The following is a 19456-nucleotide window of genomic DNA, read 5'->3' as shown; positions in this document are numbered from 1 at the left end:
GGAGGTTGTAGGAGTGCGTGTCGATAAAATTATCACAGAACATGTCACCCAGTTACTGCAGGCCACTGGGATTCCATGAGAAACCACAGGGCTGGGTTTGGATCAGGTGGGGTACATAGCACCTTAGAGGAAAAGCTCTGGAGCCACACTGCCACTTACCAGCTTAGGATCAATTACCCTCTCCGTGCCTCGGTTTCCTCGTTTGTAAAACAAAAAGGATGAAGATTTAATGGTTCTTACTTCAAGGGGTCGTACAAGGAAAAGGCTTAGTTGGTTGTCAGCACATCAGAAAATAATCTGCCTTTGTTTGTTGATTTTGAGCATCTATCTTTCCTCTTTTAGGATGGAGAGGTGGAAGGCCATCCTGTGTGGGCATTAATTTATTACTGCATGCGCTGTGGAGACTTGCTTGCTGCCTCACAGGTGGTTAACCTAGCCCAGCACCAGCTGGGAGAGTTTAAAACCTGGTTCCAGGAGTACATGAACAGCAAGGACAGAAGGTACGGTGAATGAGATAGCATGTCCAAAAGGAGGCACGTGGAACCAAAGGGGTGGCCTCCACTGGCATTGTTCTCTTTTCCCTGTGCATGCTTGAAATAAGTTTGTTCTTGGGAAAAAAGAGGTTTAGAAAGCGGGTAGAACTTTCTTGGGAATGGTGATTGAAAACGTTAAAAGAGAAACCCGTTCTGACATTGATGTCTACACAAGCATGCATCTGTGTTTGAGGATTTTTCTGTTCCTGTAAGGGAGGAACTATTTGGAAGCATGATTTGACTTATTCTGTAAATCCAAGGCACATCAAGGGTGCTTTATGAAATGAGTCTTTTTTGTATTACAGTTTACTTGTTAACACTCAGTACTTTTATGGTCTGTCCAATATGGAAGTATGTTGTCATGTGCTTAATATATTGTCTTGTACTTCATAGCTCAAAGGCAAGAATTAGAAATTAGTAATCTTATAATAAAATTATTGAATTAATTCACTAAGTTTTTAAAGTTCTATTGCATTATGGAACTGTTAAGAATTAGTTTTTCTTTGGATTTTACTAATGTAATTGGACTTAAATTTACATTCAGTGTACATTTATGTATATGTACATGCATATATGTAAAAGAAATAATGGTGGTTATTTCAGTTGCACCTGTGAAAAACTAGGCATACTTTTCTTGGCAGTGTTAATAATGCCATGTCAAGAGATCGTCTTAAGGTGCAAACCCCTGTCTTGCTAATATTAGAGTTTAAAAGTAGGATTAATGTCTTGGGCTTCCCCCAGAAGGAGACCCTGAGGCAAGGATTTGAGTGCAAGTAGTTTATTGGAGAGGGAATCCCACATGAATAAGGGAGTCTGGAGGTCAGAGATGGAGCTAAGACTGTTAAGGGAAGGACTCACTGCTGTCCATCACTGCTTGCAGGCTGCTGGGGGGTAGAGTGGAATACTAATTCCCCAGCATTTCTGACCTGTCCCTGAAGGCCTCAGCAACTAGAGAAAGCCGGCAGGCAAGTAGATGCAGGTGTTGGTAGTTGTAAGTCAGGTTAAAGCAATGGTACTAGGGGGATAGGGGAAGAGACAGTGTTACCCTGGTTGAATGAAGGCTTCATAACTCTGTTATGTGGTTGGGACCCGGGGTGCTTTCAGATGCCCTTGATCTTTACTGCCTGTGTGTCGGTCTGTTCCCTTATGTCTTTAGATTGTCCCCAGCTACAGAAAACAAGCTCCGGCTGCATTACCGCAGGGCCCTCAGGAACAACACAGACCCGTACAAGCGGGCCGTGTACTGTATTATTGGCAGATGTGATGTCACTGACAACCAGAGTGAAGTGGCGGACAAAACCGAGGACTACCTGTGGCTGAAGGCAGGCACTGCTTCCCTTGTCCGGACAGGGCTTTACTCTCTCCCTCTGCTCACATTTTCCACACAGATTTTACCTGCTTAGTGTATGATGCCGATAAGGTAATGAGGGCAGTGGATTTCCGGTCTCCTGCCCCCATTTTTTATTGTGTAATTCCCAGCCAGTGACCACAGCCTTCAGCACAGCTTCCAGCTCACAGTGTTGAGTATGGCTGCTGAGCAGCTACAACTCTGAGCATGTAGCTCGGGATGTAGTGTGTACCAATGCATGTGTTTCTCTTGGGGATTTAGTTAAACCAAGTGTGTTTTGATGACGACGGCACCAGCTCTCCACAAGACAGGCTCACTCTCTCACAGTTCCAGAAACAGTTGTTGGAAGACTATGGTAAGGTCCTGAACACAACCACCTTCTCTTCTCTTGTCTACTTAAGGCAACTACTTAGTTTTCCTTTAGGAAAATCCTTCATCTCTGAATCTCTCTCTCCTTCAAAACCCCTGTGGATCTTCAAGGCAAAATACAACAAAGCAACCATTTCAGATTCAAGTAGAGGCCATGTGGCCTTAAGAAATGTGTTTGACTTATATGATCATATACAGTAAACTGTTCTCTAATTCTTTGAACTGCTCTGCAGACATTTGCTCAGAGAGACTCATAAAGAGGACTTAGCTGTTGCTTCCTAGTAGATCTTACCAGTGACTATATCTGAGCACAAAGGGAAAGAAATGTCTCTCTTCCTTTTTCCCCCTCATTGTTTAATGATTCATGGAGGAAAAGAAGATTCCAGCTAGTGGTCAGCAGTTGTTGAATTCAGATTTCTGTGACTATGAATATGAGTGAGAATGAAGTTTCTTTGAAAACTTCATTTCTCTCCTTTTTGAGTGACTCTTATCAGGGTAAAGGAGATAAATGGTCCCTTTGTAGTCTGTTTTAAGGCTCTTAACTCTCTCTCCCAGCTAATTCAAGCAGTTTGGGCTTTACAGCACGACTTCTACTTGCCAGTCATGTTGTGAGGTCTAGAGAAGGTGGGGGAACCAGGTCACCTTTTAGATAGCAGTTCACTGTGTCCAGGGCCCCCTAGATTAGTTCAGGCTCATGCTGATGCTTGCTTCCTGCCCTGCAAATGCTGTAGGCTGACTAGGGGTTGGGGCTGCCAGTAGGCAGCTTCCTTCTGAGTTGGCTTTATCTCCTCTTCTCTAGGTGAGTCCCACTTTACCATGAACCAGCAGCCCTTCCTCTACTTCCAAGTACTGTTCCTGACGGCGCAGTTTGAAGCTGCAATTGCCTTTCTCTTCCGCATGGAGCGTCTGCGCTGCCATGCCGTCCACGTGGCACTGGTGCTATTTGAGCTGAAGCTGCTTTTAAAATCCTCAGGACAGAGTGCTCAGCTCCGTGAGTATTTGTGACTAAGTTGGCAGTGATGTAATCACAATACATCCCCCACTGGGTGACATTGGCGACAGAACTGCAACCAATAAAGATTTGGGCAAACAGTACCAATCATTTTAGAGCATTGTAGACAGTTGAGCTTTTTGGTTGATTAGTGTTAGGGTTCTTGTTTTTTTCCCCCCCATTAGTATTCCCTGGGGTGTTAAATATATAAAGTGCTGTACAAAGTGCTAGCTTTGTGGCCATCAGTCTGATTGCTTGGAGAATGGTGTAGGAGAAGCAGTCCCTGGAGTCATGAGTCTGGTTCCCATTAGGGCTCTGGCTTTAATGACATTGGAAACCCCAACCAGCCATCTCTGTGCCTATCTGCATGCAGCAGGAGAGTCAGGGGAGAGAGAGAAAGAAATGTGGGTGAATGGCAGTGGATCTCTTATTAGTGCAGCAGAGTCACCCCAGAGCACATGTCATAATGATCAGTTGGATCATCTTTTCTTTCAGCGATCAGCATACTAGTAATTTACTACAAAATAACATTTTCTCCATTCTGTCCATGGAGAGAAATTGAGGACAGGGAGGTGAAAGGGGTTGGTCAAAGCATACATTGGCAAATGTTGGCTGGCTGCAGGAGTAGAAGCTGCTGGGTCTATGAATTCAACTTCCATAGTTCCTGGGTTGCATAAGTCAGAGGGGCAGTGTGGTTGTGACCCATTCTGCTCCCCATGGTGCAGTCAGCCATGAGCCTGGTGACCCTCCCTGCATGCGGCGGCTGAACTTTGTGCGTCTACTCATGCTCTACACTCGGAAGTTTGAGTCTACGGACCCGAGGGAGGCCCTCCAGTACTTTTACTTCCTCAGGTAAAATTTGCTTTTGAACATTTAGTTCAGTTACTTTTGATTTCTGCCATTCCAAGAATGACTATTAGAGACTTCAAATTCATACCAGAAACGAAGTTGCTTTTGTCCCTTTTTAGGGATGAGAAAGATAGTCAAGGAGAAAACATGTTTCTGCGCTGCGTGAGTGAGCTTGTAATAGAAAGTCGAGAGGTATGTTGGTTCCTTTTCTCTCCCACCAGGATTTTCAGTATCCATGTTCTCATGCTAATGCAATACTGCATGTTTACCTCAATATGCTTATGGTGGATGTGGCCTAGGGGATTTTTGGAGTTGCCTTTGGTTTCTAACAAGGAAAATACTCACCTTAGTCTTACTGTTTTCTAATTTGTGTAAGACTTTTGACCCTGCCCCATTTTCTTTCTTTCCTTTTTTGATCTTTTTCCACTGCCCCACTTTTTTCTCCTTTTGTCTCCAGAGAATTGTGGATTATGTTTATATCCTTGTCCAGTAAATTGAGTAAACTTTTTCTTTTCTCTCTACAGTTTGATATGATTCTTGGGAAACTAGAGAATGACGGAAGTAGAAAGGTAGGTTAAATGCATCCCTGAGAAATGTTCATTTGCAGTTGGGAATTTATAAATGTCAAAAGAATACAGTTAGATTTTATGATTCAAGGTACTAAAGATGCAAATCTGAACAAATCTAGAGAAATGTTCATTTGCACTTGGGGATTTACAAATGTCAAAAGAATACAGTTGGACTTCAGGATTTAAGGTACCTAAACAAAGTTGCTTAGTTTAAAAAACAGGAATGAAAGTTACAGGCCCAAATGATGACCTTGATTTCATATATTTATATCTTTCCTTAAAATATGTAAATTTGTGGTTAGATAGCTTTTTAATTCAGAATACTTGTCTGTTCGTGCCTGCCATTTTTTTGAGCTGAGAAATCTACATTTTTGCCATTCTTGGCTTAGAGAACATGCAAGAAAAAGAAATTGATTACTATATTTACTCTCCCCAGATGGAAAAGTTAGAAGTGCACTTGACCTCCTTCAAAAGGCAGTTTCTGAGAGCTCAGAATCCTGTGCCAACCCTAGAAATGCAGTAATTCCCATTAGCCTTATTGGTTCCCCTGAGACACATTCTGCTGTGATGACTAATCATGCTCATTGGTCATCATAGCCGAAGGTGCAGAAGCCCCATTGTCAAAGACTAGTCCAGTTCTTGACTCTCCCTGTGACACTGGGAAAGTCATTTGCCCCTCAGGGACTCGCTGAGATGAGTTCATACTGCTCATACTATCCAGCTCAGACAAGAGGCCAGTGACAATTTTGAGGACAATGGCTCATGCTTATTGGGTGGTGACAGTTGCCAGGCACTGTGCTGACTGCTTTGCGTGTTCTTTATTTAATCACTACAATAACCCAACAAGGTGGGAAGTAGTAGTATTATCTGTGTTTTCCAAGTAAGGAAATGGAGATAAGAAAGGTTAATTATTTTCCTCAAGATCACACAGCTAGTAAGAAGGGGAGCTGGAATTTGAACTTACTCCTTCTGACCTCAGAGCCCATGCTCTTCACTCACCTCCTTTGCTGCCTCCAGAGTGGCAGGGCAGCTCACCACAACTTGGTCCAGCCTTGAGAGTATAGTGCTGATGGAGAATCAGAATGGCCAATCAGAGGTGTCACGCAATTCACCATTACCCTCCATAGTTCCTAAGGCCTCTCTCATACTCCCCATAACCATTTGGTTGCTGTTGAGTGGTGATGGTGATTTTTTTTAATGTCCTGACACCAGTTGCCATGTATTTTTCAGCACTGAGTTTCTTTTGCCATCTGTCTTAAAGAGCAAAGCCAAAATCTTTTAGATAGTTTTTCTAAACCTCCTGATTTTTCTGCTTAGTTCCTACTCATCAGCAAATTTAAAATTATTGATAATTTCACCTGCTCTCTGGGTCATTTTGGTAAATTAGCTCAGTGTCTTATTGCTGGCCCCTGTGCATCCAATGAGTCTGCCCCTTCAAGTATGGTTTCCTCAGTCTCTTTCATGGTTTTAATAGACCTCATATCTTCAAAAAAGCCAGAGTCCAGCTGATGGAATACATGCATTGCCCAGGGCAAGCGTTCTCAGTTAAAGTATATTTTGGATCCCACTTGCTTCTCTGTGTTTAAAATAATAGCTCTGTGCACCTGTCTCTCTCTTCCTCCCCTTCCATAATTTGTCTTGTCAGCCTGGAGTCATAGATAAGTTTACTAGTGACACAAAGCCTATTATCAACAAAGTTGCTTCCGTGGCAGAAAATAAAGGACTGTTTGAAGAAGCAGCAAAGCTTTATGACCTTGCCAAGGTAAAGTATGCCCTTTTCCTTCTTCTGCACTTAATAGATCTGTCCGCCTTCTGGCATTAGATGCACAAACATTGTGACAATGCCATTGTTGTAGCATTCTCTCTGTTGAGGCATTTTCTCCTAGTGCTTAGGCAGTTAATGGTCCAGTCAGGGCTAAATTCCCATTTTACAGAATTATTTCTGCCCATAAGATATTTCTGGCCAAACAAGCACAACATATTGAACAGATGTCCTGCAGGAATTGAACTATAGTCTCACTTGGCAGCAGAATAAGAATCTATCACATTTTGATGGTGAAGCTGCTGGTGAAAATGCCCTCTGGGCAGCCAGAGACACACTGGTGAATAGTGTGTGTTAGAAAATAAGACCACAACTGGGGTGTTTGGAGAGAACTGGAATAAATGTTTCTATGTAAAAACATATGACAACTGGTGATGATTATATGACCTAAAAAGATTATGTTCTCTCCTTTTATCAACTGAGAAAAGTAGGCAGAAAGAGGGTAAAAATTCATGGTTTTTAAAAATTTTAAGAATGTTTTGATCGAGATATAATTAAGAAATAGAAAAATATTGCATGTTATATTAAGACACAACTATTATGTGTACAGCTTGATGAATTTTCCATAGGTATGTCTGTGTAACCACCACCCAGATCAAGATACAGAACATTTTCATCTATCACCCAGAAAGTGCTCTCTTTTGTTAGGGTTATTTAGTTTTTCCTTCTATTTTATTGATTATTTCCTTAATTTTAAAAACTTAAACAGAATGCTGACAAGGTGTTGGAGCTTATGAACAAACTGCTGAGCCCTGTTGTCCCCCAGATCAGTGCACCTCAGTCCAACAAGGAGAGGCTCAAGAATATGGCACTCTCCATTGCTGAACGGTAAGGCCAGGAGCTGGAGCCCCGGGCCCTAGGAGTACCAGTGCCCACCTACATGTATGTTCAGCTTTACTAGGTAACAGCAAATAGCTTTCCAAAGTGGCTGTACCAAATTACCATGCCACCAGCACAAGCCTGAGAGTTTCCATGTCCCACATTATAACTGTCGGGCTTTTAACATTTTTGCCAAAGAGGATGTTATGAAAGCGTATCTCGATGTTTTAATCATGCACGTTAGGTTTTATTCTAGGCATTAAGCTCATCTCTACACAGATGCTCCTCAGCTTAATGATGGGGTTATATCCGGGTAAACCCACTGGAAGTTTATCAAAATGTAACCCCATTGTAGGTTGAGGAGCATACTGAAAGCATATTGCTTTTGCAACATTGTAAATTTGAAAAATCGTAAGTCGAACCATTGAAAGGGACCCTCTGTTCTGTTACATATACTTTTATTAGCCATCTTATAGGCATTAGGAACAAAGCTAGTTATGGATGGATGGAGGAATTCTTAGAGGTGTTGGGGCCAGTGTTTCAGAATCCACCTTCCTCCCCAGTGAGTTAACTGAGTTATTAGACTGTGTAACCAGTTTAACTCCCAAGCTGAGGCAAAGGATGTTACTTTTTGTTCCCTCTACAGATACTCCTAGTAAGGTAAACCAGAAAAAACTTGTTTTGGGATGCTTTCCTGGGGTAATACAAAAGAACACTCTCTGGCAAATGAGATATCTTCATTTAGAAATAATCTTGTGATGGCTGCTGAACTCTTTCCTGTTAGGACTTCCTGCCCTTCTTGGAGATTTGGATGCTGAGTTGATGGTTGAGGCTGGAGAACTATGCTTCATGCAAAATATTTGTAGGTGGATTCATACCAACTCCACCATCAATGCTTGGCCATTTCAAAATGAACACTAGTTTTGGCTCCTTAATTCCCCTGACCCAGAGAGTTCAAGAGGTGTTGATTTGTCTTAAATGCTATCCCACAGTTACAGATTACACAGAAATTTGTAACACACACTTGCTCCCTCTTCCCCTTTGTCTTCCAGATACAGGGCTCAGGGGATAAGTGCAAATAAATTTGTGGACTCTACATTCTATCTTCTATTGGACTTGATCACCTTTTTTGACGAGTATCACAATGGTCATATTGACAGAGCCTTTGATGTAAGTTTCAGGAGGAACATTTGAAGTGCAGGTCAATGTATGCCCTTGAAAATTCAAAACACCTCATGGAATTCATTTAATACAAAGGAAATGTCATCAATATGCTTTTTAAATGAAGAAGGACAAGTACGACCCTGGGAATTTAAAGGGGATTTCTGTGTTGCTTTTTTTTTTCTTTCTTTTTTCTATTCTTTTCCCCTTTAATCTGAAAACAGGTTTCTCAAAATAATTTGGTATCTCTGAATTTTAAAATTGTGTCAGAAAATGAGGATAGAAATCAAGTCAGTCAGCAAGTTAGAATCAAAGCCTTTGAGTGTGCAAGGGGGAATAGTGTTTTCTGTCAAGAAACCCTTTTTGAATATGTTATATGCTGACTGTATGTTTAAGGAGATGAAACGCTGTGATGGTTGTGTCATATGGGGCTGGTGGTTGTTTGTTTTAAACAGATAATTGATCGCTTGAAGCTGGTGCCCCTGAATCAGGAAAGTGTGGAAGAGAGAGTGGCTGCCTTCAGAAATTTCAGTGATGAAGTGAGTCCTTTTCTTCCTGAGTTATGGGATTATTTTTCCCCACTTCCACTGAAAACTTTGTGTTTTAATGTAGTTAACAACTTTATGAGTTCTAGTGACAGTTACTATCCAGACTAAGTCTACCAAGATGGGTCCAGTTTCAGATATCCTGGTTTTTCTGTGAGTGCATACACCGATTATTGTCTGAATTCCTGATTCAGAAAGTACATTCACTTCAGTGATTGACATGTTCTTGGGCAAAACAGGTTTCTGGTTGATCCTATGAGGTCTGGTTTAACTCTTTTTTTATCCATTTGTACTAGAAGGGGTTTTGGTGCTTAACTCTGATCCTCTTTAAGTAGTGTCACTGGGTGCATGAAACACACATCATGATTCACTGCCGTCCTTCCCCTCCCTGAACTGTTTTATCTAAAGAAGCAAGTTCAGTGACCATGGACTAAGTTATCACCCCACGAGCCCCAGAGCCACTGTTTCTCTGCAGGTTTCTAGCACATTGCCACCATCTAGCCCAGGAATGCTCAGCTGGGCTGCACACTGGAATTGCTAGGAGAGCTTTAAAAAAAAATCTCATGCCCAGGCCCTACCCCCAGACCCAGACCTCCCCCAGTCATTCTCATATACAGACTGGGTAAGATTCTTCTCTAGAACCACAGAAACTCGGGGCCAGCTGCCTGGTTCTGGGATGTAACTAGCAGTGTTTCAAGTTAAAATTGTTCCTCATGAAGCAAATGCCTTTTATAAGAATATGTTTCTGTTTTAGAGGAAGAAATAAGGCAGCTTCAGCACATGAGGAGGGGCGTTGGCTACTGTGGTACATACAGTTCATAAGGTTTTGCCCTTTGTCGACCTTCCCTTCATACCTGCTACGGATTCTACACTTAGTCTTTGTTATTTCTTCCTTTATTCTGGATTTGTCCTCCTTTGCCTCATGGGCTGAAGTAGTGCATCAGGGCCTGCCTACCCAAGGACTCTGGTAGGGCCATGCAGGGCCAGTGGAGACAACCTAGTGGGTGTGAGACAGTGGGGATTGTGGAGAACTGGAGTGTGCACTCTTACCTACTGATATTCAAGTCCAGATTCTTTTTGGTAATCATTCTGCTGGCCAGTCCAAGCCTGAGTGCTGGCCAGATGTTGTTAGCCTGTTTTTGGCTCCCCGCCCCTGTCAAGGAGGAATGGCATAAAGAAGGGAGCAGGAAAAGTGACCCTCCTGACCTAAGCAGCACTACCTGGGGTTTGGTCTCACATTTGACATTTCAGCACCATTCACTCCTTTCGGTGACTGTGTAGCTCTTCACATGGCTGCTGTGGGATGTGGTGTGGCCAGGCAGGCCCAGAGTACTTGGTTCTTTCTCTTTACTCCATGTATTTCTCTCTGTGTAGATCAGGCACAACCTCTCAGAAGTGCTTCTCGCCACCATGAACATCTTGTTCACACAGTTTAAGAGGCTCAAGGGGACGAGTCCATCCTCAGCATCCAGGCCCCAGCGAGTCATCGAGGACCGCGACTCTGTAAGATCCCAGCATTCGTGAGAGGCATTGCTGAGAACCACCTTTCTGATTTGGAATCCATTGCACTCTTATGAGACTACATGACCCAGAACTGTTCTTTTCCCTTACTGCCTGGCAGCTGGATAAATCTTGTGTCAGGAGGTTCCCAGAGGAAATTGAACATTAATAGGAGTGCTGTTGTTCTCAAGCCTCAAGCTAAAAAAAAAAAAAAAAAAGATGTGCTAGGTCTGCAAATATCACCTTTTAAAAAAATCAAACAGAATGCTAATTCATAGCTTATTCCACAAGAATTTCCTGCTCACTTTAACATATAAGGTTATTTTGTGGGTCTCAGCTCATCAGTGAACACTTTTGTCAAAACTATATTTTGGGGGCTAGCCTGTGGCTCACTTGGGAGAGTGTGGTGCTGATAACACCAAGGCCGAGGGTTCGAATCCCTATATAGGGATGGCTGGTTGGCTCACTTGGGAGAGCGTGGTGCTGACAACACCAAGTCAAGGGTTAAGATCCCCTTACCAGTCATCTTTAAAAAAACAACAAAAACAACTATATTTTGGTCAATACATTAATTTGATCCAAACCCTTGTTTGTACTCTCAGCTGAGCCTCACGATGACCCTAGTGAGGTAACTAGGGCAGCATTATTATCCCCATCTCACAGCTGAAGAAAATGAGTCCTGGGTTGGAAAGCAACTTGTTTGCTTCTGTAGTTTCCTCAGGTGGAAGGGAGGTGAAGGGGCCGTGTCTGGAAGCCAGGTCTGTCAGACATCTGAGCTTCTGTTCTTTCTGCTGCCTGTGGGGCCTCCAGCAGCACATGAGTCAAGCAGAATCTAGGTAGATAGAACCCTGGGACTCACACTGTCCAGTTGATTTGACAAAAGAGCAAAGGTGTGTTTGACCCAATTAAACCTGTTTGACCCAATTAAACCATGAGGCAGGACAATCCGGTGGTGGTTTTTAAAATGACCCTTCCCTTAACTTTTCCACTTAATTTTTAATGAGACTTTCAAGACAGCATTTAATATCTAAATCTAATTTTGACAGTCAAGAAGACTTGAAAATCTTGTCTTCTACCTCCAAGGAAGTCTGTGGGCCTCTCCACTATGACCCCTACAGGCACTGTTGACAGAACTTCTGCTTAGGGAACGGTGGTGGAAATTTCCACCTTTAGGATTGTGGATAACAGTGCTCAGGAGGGATCCACTGAAGTGTTCAACCCATCTGTGTGTGCACCAGAGGCATCTGCTGGTCTGCCAGTGCCCTGGGACAGACAGGAACCTAGATTCTGAAGTGTTGGTGGTGGGCTTTCTGTGCTTGCCACTTGGCAGGAATCTGTTTTTATGATGAAAGAAACCCAGTGCAGTGCTGTTTATGAATATAGTGGGTGTTTCCTGGTGCTGTGTGTACTGCTTACAGGTCGGGGAAGGCTTGCCCACAGAGAGGAGTACTGGCCTGGCAGGCCATTTCCCACATCTGAAGGGAGCTGTCTGAAAGGCACTTTCTGTATATGTTTCACTCTTTCTGTTTTAGGCACTTGGTTTTTATGTACCATGAATAAAACCATTCTCTCCTGTCTTCCTCTTCCCCACCACCCTCCTTTTCCTTTCTTTTTCTGAAAGGTAGGGATGGGTGTGATTGAGGTAAAGCTTATTTTTAAAAGCTGCATGCCCAAGAAGTGGTTTCATAGTTTAAAGTGAAGTGCTGCCTAGTAAGGGGGTGGATCCTTTTGCCCTGAATATCCCTAGAGCTCATTTAACCAAATCAGGCATGAAAGCCCATGCACTTTTAAAGAAAATACAATGGGCATTCTCATTCCAAAGTAAGATTTCATTTTGTTTAGACATTAATAAGGAATACACTTGCCAATTTATGTCACACATTAGGTAAATAGCATTTGCCTTTCAATTTTCTTCTGGAATGGTTCTTAAGTAAGCCTAATAAATGACCCTTGAGTTTTTCTAAGTCTTGTTACTGGTCCAGGAAGGTATTTGTAGATGCCTTCCTTTCTAATCCACATACAGTGCTCCTTGCTGGTGTCAGCATCCAGCATACCTCAGTATGAAACAATCTGAAGCCCCATACCCCAAATATCTTTCTTTCACAGTGATCATCTGAAGCTGTTCTCCTGCATTTCTTTATTCCTTATTCAATAATTTATCACTTGGAAATCAGAGTGAAGTTTGTAGGGCTATCTTTTCTCTTCTGAAACAATCCAGGAATTCTGTAAATATTGTTGCCTGTGAAAAGAGGGCCAAGTGTGTATGTCAGAAAGGGAAAAATAGAAGGAATGAATGGGAGGCAGAGTGAGGCAGCAGAAGAAAGCTGGATTGGAACTGCACACAGTCACAACTCTAGTGTCTGGGATTTCACGGGCTTCTTGGGGACCCTGGAAACTCAGATCCCCTTTGAAGCAGATGGACAGAAACCAGCTAGGAGAGAGAGGCTCAAAAAACTGGGACAGGCAGTTGCAAAGCTCAAGGCTGTGTCAGAAGGTAGTCAAATGTATCTGGATGAGGCAGCTTGCCTGGCAAAACGGTTCATCTGCCTTTTGCTTAGTAGAAGGGTGTGGACGCCCTGTGGAACTGGGGCCGCAGTGGACAAGCTTTTCAAACTCTGCACCATGTTGGAGGAAGATGACAGTGGAGGGTAAGACTGTCATCCACCCACGAGGGATCTGTCCCTGACACTGTGAGATAGAGAATGGAAGAACATGGTGGTTGTTTTCACTACAGTACCCTGTCTTGAAAGTTAACCAGTTTTCTTCTCTTCCTCCCTCTTTCTCTCAGCAACTCCGAAGTCAAGCCCGAGCCCTTATTACCTTTGCTGGAATGATCCCGTACCGGACATCTGGGGACACCAATGCGAGGCTGGTGCAGATGGAGGTCCTCATGAATTAAGTGCCATGCTTTGGGGGGCTTCTGGGACTGCACGCGGTCAGGCGCATGGGCCCCTGGGGTGGGGCTTCTGGTTTTGTTTCTGTTGTGTTGTGTTTTGTTTTTTGTATTATGTATTTTTGTCAGCACCAATAAATTTCTTTGATTTGTGTTTCTTTTTAACATTCTTTTATTTTCATTCTTTTTTTTTCCTTTGAAATTTTGTTTAAAATTTTTATTTCTGTATTTGGGGAAATGCCATCACTAGTTCTTGGGCCAAAGAATGACAGGCTATATAGGCATCTATGATTTGGTTAAATTGATCTTAAATGATTAAAAATTTATCCAAAATGAGCAAGGAAATGAAGCCTTTGGGAGTTACTTTTATTTAGAGATAGTATTCCGTATAGCAGAGTCACAGTTCGTTTTCACACTTTTATTTAAATGTGAAGGCCAGCCTCAGCCTTAGGAGATTTGAGATACGTATATGAAATATCAAGCACTTCATGTCCTCCCTCTTTGTGGGTGTGCCTTGGAGTCCTGGTGATCCAAAACCATCCCCCAAATCATCTGCTCTGCTTGCAGGATTAATTAGTTCACTGTTCTGTTGAGATCCCACTGGAAATAAAAGCACCAGCCTAGAAAAAGCCTGAAGAAAGAAGGTTGCAAGGGCCGGCCCGTGGCTCACTTGTGAGAGTGTGGTGCTAATAACACCAAGGCCACGGGTTCGGATCCCATAAAGGGATGGCTGATTAGCTCACTAGGTGAGCGTGGTGCTGACAACACCAAGTCAAGGGTTAAGATCCCCTTACCGGTCATCTTTAAAAAAAAAAAAAAAAAGGTTGCAGGTGCTCCAGCGTGAGCTTTAGGAAGGGGTAGATGTCACTGCTTCCCCCGTCTGTAGCTGATCTACTGAGAGTTGACTGCTTGGGCTTGTGCATACTCTCTTATAAAGGTCTTTTAAGTCCCTCTTTTCCCTTCTGTGGTGAACAGTTCCTCTGCTAGGACGATCCCCCTTACCCACTCATAAAGATAATTGATTGGGCAAGCTCATGGGTCACATTCTGAGTGTCCAGTGTACAGAATCCATATACCAAGTGGCATCAGCACTATGGATATTTGGTCCCTGAGCAGTAGTTGTCATCTATCATTGGCTCTGTTTCTCCTACCACCAGTCCCAAAGCCCTGGACTAAATTGGAGAGGAAATGAGGAGGAGCGTTTGTTCCTGAGTAGGCCAACTGGGTCCACAAGACACTGGGCAGAGAAGTCTGCTGGTTTGATGGACAGCTCCTGAGGTAGACTCTTTCCGAGGAGGATGTTAAGATACCCACAGTGTCTCCAAAGATGCTTTTGCTCCTAGGGAGAAATTTCTATGTTGTCACAGTATGGTCACCCTTGCCATCTTCCAGTTGTTAAAATAACTGTTACCTTTCCTCTTGGAAAAGAACTAATCTGTAGATAATGGGACCATCTGCTGCTTATCGGTTGGATTCCATATTTCATTAAGGATGTAGCTTGAGGGTCAGCAGGGCTGTGTTCTGCCTTCTTCCTGTTGTCCTATCTTGTCATCCTGGAGTGCTACCTTCAATTGAACTTTACTAGGAAGTTTCGGAAGATGAGCCCTGCAGGGGACATGGTTTAGCAAGTTGTGCCCTGTTTATATGCACTGATTTAAACAAATCAAATGATTTGTTTTAACAGTGTTTTTAAAAAAGTACTGTGTGGACTTTTCATGAAATGTGACTTAATGTTTTGTTTTCTTAATATTAGATCTTACTTACAGATAGAAATATAACAGTGCCATAAAGGAAAGAAGGCTCAAATTGTTTTAAATATTTATTTGCTCCCTGGCTCACCTCTTGTTCATCATCCTATGAGAATTGTGGATTTGCCTTTCCTTACATCATACAATTCTACTGGCTCCAAATAGAATTGCACGCCAGCTCTGCATCTACCTTTGACCAGTAGGTGAGACATAAAATCAGAAGGGAGAGAAAAGCAACCAGACCTTGAGCTGCTCTGCTGGAGGAGCTGTGAGTTCAGAATAGAGAGGCAGTCAGTTAAGGACTGTAAGAGTCTTAACTGTCAGGAAGGACAGTTAAGAGTGAGACATCTGTAGGAGAAATAAGATTACTAGGTTCATGCCAGAAAGGCTAGGCTTCACTGAGCAAATCCCAGTACTTGTCCTACAAGCTTATTCAGTAGTTGAGCGTGGCCTGCTGGGTCTGTGTGGAGATGAGGAGAAACAGGCTGAGTTTGCAAAGCCATAACATTAACAGGTTTCTATATACCCATGTTTACAGCTTGTGCTCAGATATGAACCTGTAACAGGTTATTAGCTTAAAAAGTCATCCTTGGCTCACACGTTCAGAGAACTAAATCTGTTCCTTAGGTGTTGGTCCATGATTTCATTCTTTAGCCAGGGACACTAAGAGAAAAGTGGCACTGGAAGTCTCTCTTGTCTGCTGGGATGAGATTGCAGTCTTTCTTACAAAATCAAGGGCACCTGGAGACTGACAGATTGCCTGTCTCCAAGTGACTCATATTAAACTCACTGAGACACTCAAAGGAAAGTACTGACTTGGTCTGGATCCTTTTTAGAGGTCTAGAGATTTGATTTCACGGGTTCTGTTCCTTTGATTGTTTTTAAATCAGCTCTGGCTGCCTAACTTCAAAGGGAAAAATGAAGTGGAAGAGTTGAGCTCTCTTAGAGCGACTCCTTTGGTTTTATCACGCATGAGCTGGATGAGTTCATCACAGCAGGAATGCCCATTCACGCTAGGGCCAGAATGTAGACCCAGCTCCTGCCCTCCAAGAACTTACAATCTAATTAGACACTCTTAACAACAATTTGGCAGCCTCTGTTATTTTGTTTATTTATTTAGATGCATCAATTAAATCCTTGAGTTTAGGTTAGTTTAAGCAAAGAACTACAGACCCTTCCCCAGCACAATGTCCAGCATTTGTGGATTAAAAAAAAAAAAAAAAAATCCAAATTGAGGACTCTTCTCTTTTCCCACTTTGGATTTTCACACTTTCCTTCTCTATTTGAGTAGATACTCCTGGCCCGAACCCTTAATACTAAGTTTATCGATTATGTGCAGATGTGCCAACCTCCTCCTGCTTTAGAATGGATCTCCACAATTTTTGTTTCTGCATTAGGCATCATAACCTTTGTCTATTTCCTTAGGTATTTTACATCGCTTGCCAGATTTCTATCATACCACTCAGAAAATGGCTGAATACTGAGTTAGAGAGTGAAACCCAGGCTGGCACATTGCCCCATGCCCTCCAAGTGTTGGCAAGTCCCACTCTGACTGGATTCTCACTTAGTCTCAGCTGTGGAGATGGATTGAGCACTGTCCAGCAAATTGGGGAAGGTATTACCCATAAAATTCGTAATGAAAATGTACGTTTTATGTGGGGGTATTTCAAAAAGTTTGTGGAAAAATGAAATTAAAAGATAATACTAATCTTTCTGTGAACTTTTTGAAGGCTGAATTCAGAAGTCACCCCACTGCCAGCCCATCTTCTGACAGTTTCATAGTACATTAGTATCCCTCACAGGGCAGGGACAGGAAGGAAATAAGTGTGTCTTCTTGCCATTTTTTCTCACTGAAAAGGTTGGTGGAAAAAAATCTTAAAAGTACTAAAATGTTCTGAAAAGAAATTTCAAATGATCTATTCCTCTCCTTGCCTTGTTAGGCATGTAAGTGTTGTGACTGACTACACAGGTTGTATGTATTTATGTATCAGCTGGAGTTCAATTCAGCAGACAGTTACGAAGCCCCTGCATGAGCTGGGCTGTACTATGTAGCTGGGGAAAGATAAATAAAGCACTATCCCCATCCTCAGAGTTGTTCTTAAGTCTAAGAAAGTGGGCCCTCTCTTTTCCTCTTTTTGCTAGGGTCACCTAAGTGAAAATACTCGTGATTCTAAGTTGCTAACCCAGGGAAGGAGGAAAATTTCCCATCCTAACGTTGGGTTTTGAAATATGCTTGTCCTGTATGCCCTTCCCTGGCTCACAGTGGATTGCTCAGCAGATGTTTAAATGAGCAGATGCTTTTCTTTGACTCTTGTGCCAACCCCCTACCCATGTCCTCTGGACCAGCTCCAATTGCCTGGATTTAGACTCTGTGTTTCAGCTTGGGGGCTCTTAATAGGCATGCAGTCTGAAAGAAGGTGGAAGAGAGGAATGTCTCCCAGGGACAGATAAGAGTCAGGGCTGATTCTTCAAAGATGAAACTGGCAGAGCTGCGCAGGCAGCAGGAAAATGTTGAGAAGAAGGGGATGGAAATTTGATTAACTTAACAATAATAAAGGCCAGATTTTAAAAAAGGTGGTGGGGGCAGTGCTGACAGAAACCCAGCATTGCACTGGCATACTCTGTACTCCTGGCTGTCTTTGCACTTGAGCATCTGTTTATTGGGGATGAGGAGGGTGAAAAGTTTGCCTCAGATATTGGCTTCTGTTTGAGCAGGAAGTAGGGAGCCACTGATCCCAGAGGGGACTTATAGCATTGAAATAGTTGTGCTGCAGCCCCTTTGGTGGCACCAGCAGACCTGGCCTAGACAGGCTCTCAGGTGTCGTCTAGGGCTGCACGGCCTGCAGGTAAGGCCCCTTTAGCCAGTCCATATTTAGCAAATAAATATAAATATACAGGACACTCAAATTTGAATTTCACATAAACAGTGAAGAAATTCTTAATATAAGTATATCCCAGTTCTATCTGGCTACTCTATGCAGGGTTGCTTCTGCTGGCACTCGCTGTCTAGAGGACTTTGGGCCTGGCACAGACTGCTAGGAGCTCTCCAGCTAAATTGAATTACCCTGATTTGTTGCACTGTTTGTGCTTCTGTAGGCAGCAGAAATAACAGTGAGATATCAAGTCACTTGAGAGAGGCTAGTAACTGGAATTCAGTTTTGAAGAGCCAGGCAGGCAAACTCAGTGGGAAAATTGTAGACCCCAGTTGACCTCAGCTGCTATCATCTACTGGGTGTTTTTCCATTAGGGATTTCAAATGCCATGTATTTTATAAAGAGAGGGGGAAAAGGCAAAGTGTAGCTTTTTTTCAGTTGATGGTTAACTTTTATTCTTCTCTTCATTCAGTTGACTGGTTATTTTCCTTTCTTTCGTCTTGCTCTTCTGACATTGTCATTCTCTGTAGTGTTTGTGGTAAGAGGGGAGAGGGTGGGAGAGAGCCAGTGCATGTGTTCTGCATGTTCCTTTCTGTACAGTAACTTTTGCATTTACTCTGTTTAGGATGGTTCCTTCACCACCTCTGTCTATAGCCAGTAAATTTCTGGAATGTTCTCCCAAAGTGCCATGTACTCCCTTTGTTCAGTCCTTCAGTGAAACAGAAACCTCTCTCAGGCCTTCTTTCCTGGGAATATCCGTAGCTGAGGCACAGCCTGGCGCCTCCTCAGAAGGTAGCAGCAGTGTCTCTTCCCAGTCTCGGGGTGAATGAGCCAGGCCCCTTCTCTACTCCCTGCAAGGAAGGCTCCTATGGCCTGCCCGGTCCCTGGGTCTGCGAAGTCCCCCAAGGTCTCTGTAAGTAAGGACTCCCATCTCAGCTCTGAAGTCTTGCTCTCCCCCCACCCACCTCAGATCTAGTCCCTTGACGTGTCTGGGGAAGGTCCGATTCTGGCTGGAGGTATGGTGGGATGATAAAAGCATTTTGGTGATAAACCCTGCATGTGGCATGCATTCTGGGGCTAGGAGCAGTTAAAATCTATGACCCTTTATTTTAGACCCTCAATGAAAAGCATTCTAAATGAGGGATTGGCCTTGGGGAAGGGGAGGCAGGATTGAGGGGCTGTGTTTCAGATGGGTAGCAAGAGAGGCTTGGGCTGGACCATGGTACCTGTCCTGCTCTCTTGGACAATATCTTCCTGTGTTTTTGACCAGGAGGGATGTTTTCAGGATCTGGGGCATGGGATTCTGCTTGGGGATATGCAAATGGTCAGGGAGGTAGGAGGTGTTAATCTCTTTCCACCTCGGGGACCTTGTCCCAGTGAGAAGCCCTGAAGTGACATGGCTTCAGCTGCCCAGTGGCCTGTGTTCTCCTCTTAAA

At 43.2% G+C, this 19456-nt stretch overlaps 1 protein-coding gene across 3 annotated transcripts in view; it reads left to right on the top strand.

Annotated features, from left to right (window-relative positions):
* The window catches only part of NUP93 (nucleoporin 93), a 102841-nt gene extending 89277 nt beyond the window's left edge, over window positions 1–13564 (top strand). For all 3 annotated transcript variants that reach the window (XM_063109389.1, XM_063109387.1, XM_063109388.1), the window contains 13 exons: window positions 343–500; window positions 1690–1855; window positions 2143–2236; window positions 3050–3241; window positions 3967–4093; window positions 4210–4282; window positions 4615–4659; window positions 6305–6421; window positions 7191–7309; window positions 8353–8470; window positions 8917–9000; window positions 10381–10509; window positions 13295–13564. In XM_063109389.1, the coding sequence (XP_062965459.1) occupies window positions 343–500; window positions 1690–1855; window positions 2143–2236; window positions 3050–3241; window positions 3967–4093; window positions 4210–4282; window positions 4615–4659; window positions 6305–6421; window positions 7191–7309; window positions 8353–8470; window positions 8917–9000; window positions 10381–10509; window positions 13295–13405 (1533 nt within the window). In that variant the 3' untranslated portion in view covers window positions 13406–13564. The remainder of the gene's footprint in view (window positions 1–342; window positions 501–1689; window positions 1856–2142; window positions 2237–3049; window positions 3242–3966; window positions 4094–4209; window positions 4283–4614; window positions 4660–6304; window positions 6422–7190; window positions 7310–8352; window positions 8471–8916; window positions 9001–10380; window positions 10510–13294) is intronic.
* The last annotated feature ends 5892 nt before the right edge of the window (window positions 13565–19456 follow it).

The sequence above is a fragment of the Cynocephalus volans genome, chromosome 10 (genome assembly GCF_027409185.1).
Source record: "Cynocephalus volans isolate mCynVol1 chromosome 10, mCynVol1.pri, whole genome shotgun sequence".
Taxonomy (NCBI): domain Eukaryota; kingdom Metazoa; phylum Chordata; class Mammalia; order Dermoptera; family Cynocephalidae; genus Cynocephalus; species Cynocephalus volans.
This window is presented reverse-complemented; position numbering and strand designations above follow the sequence as displayed.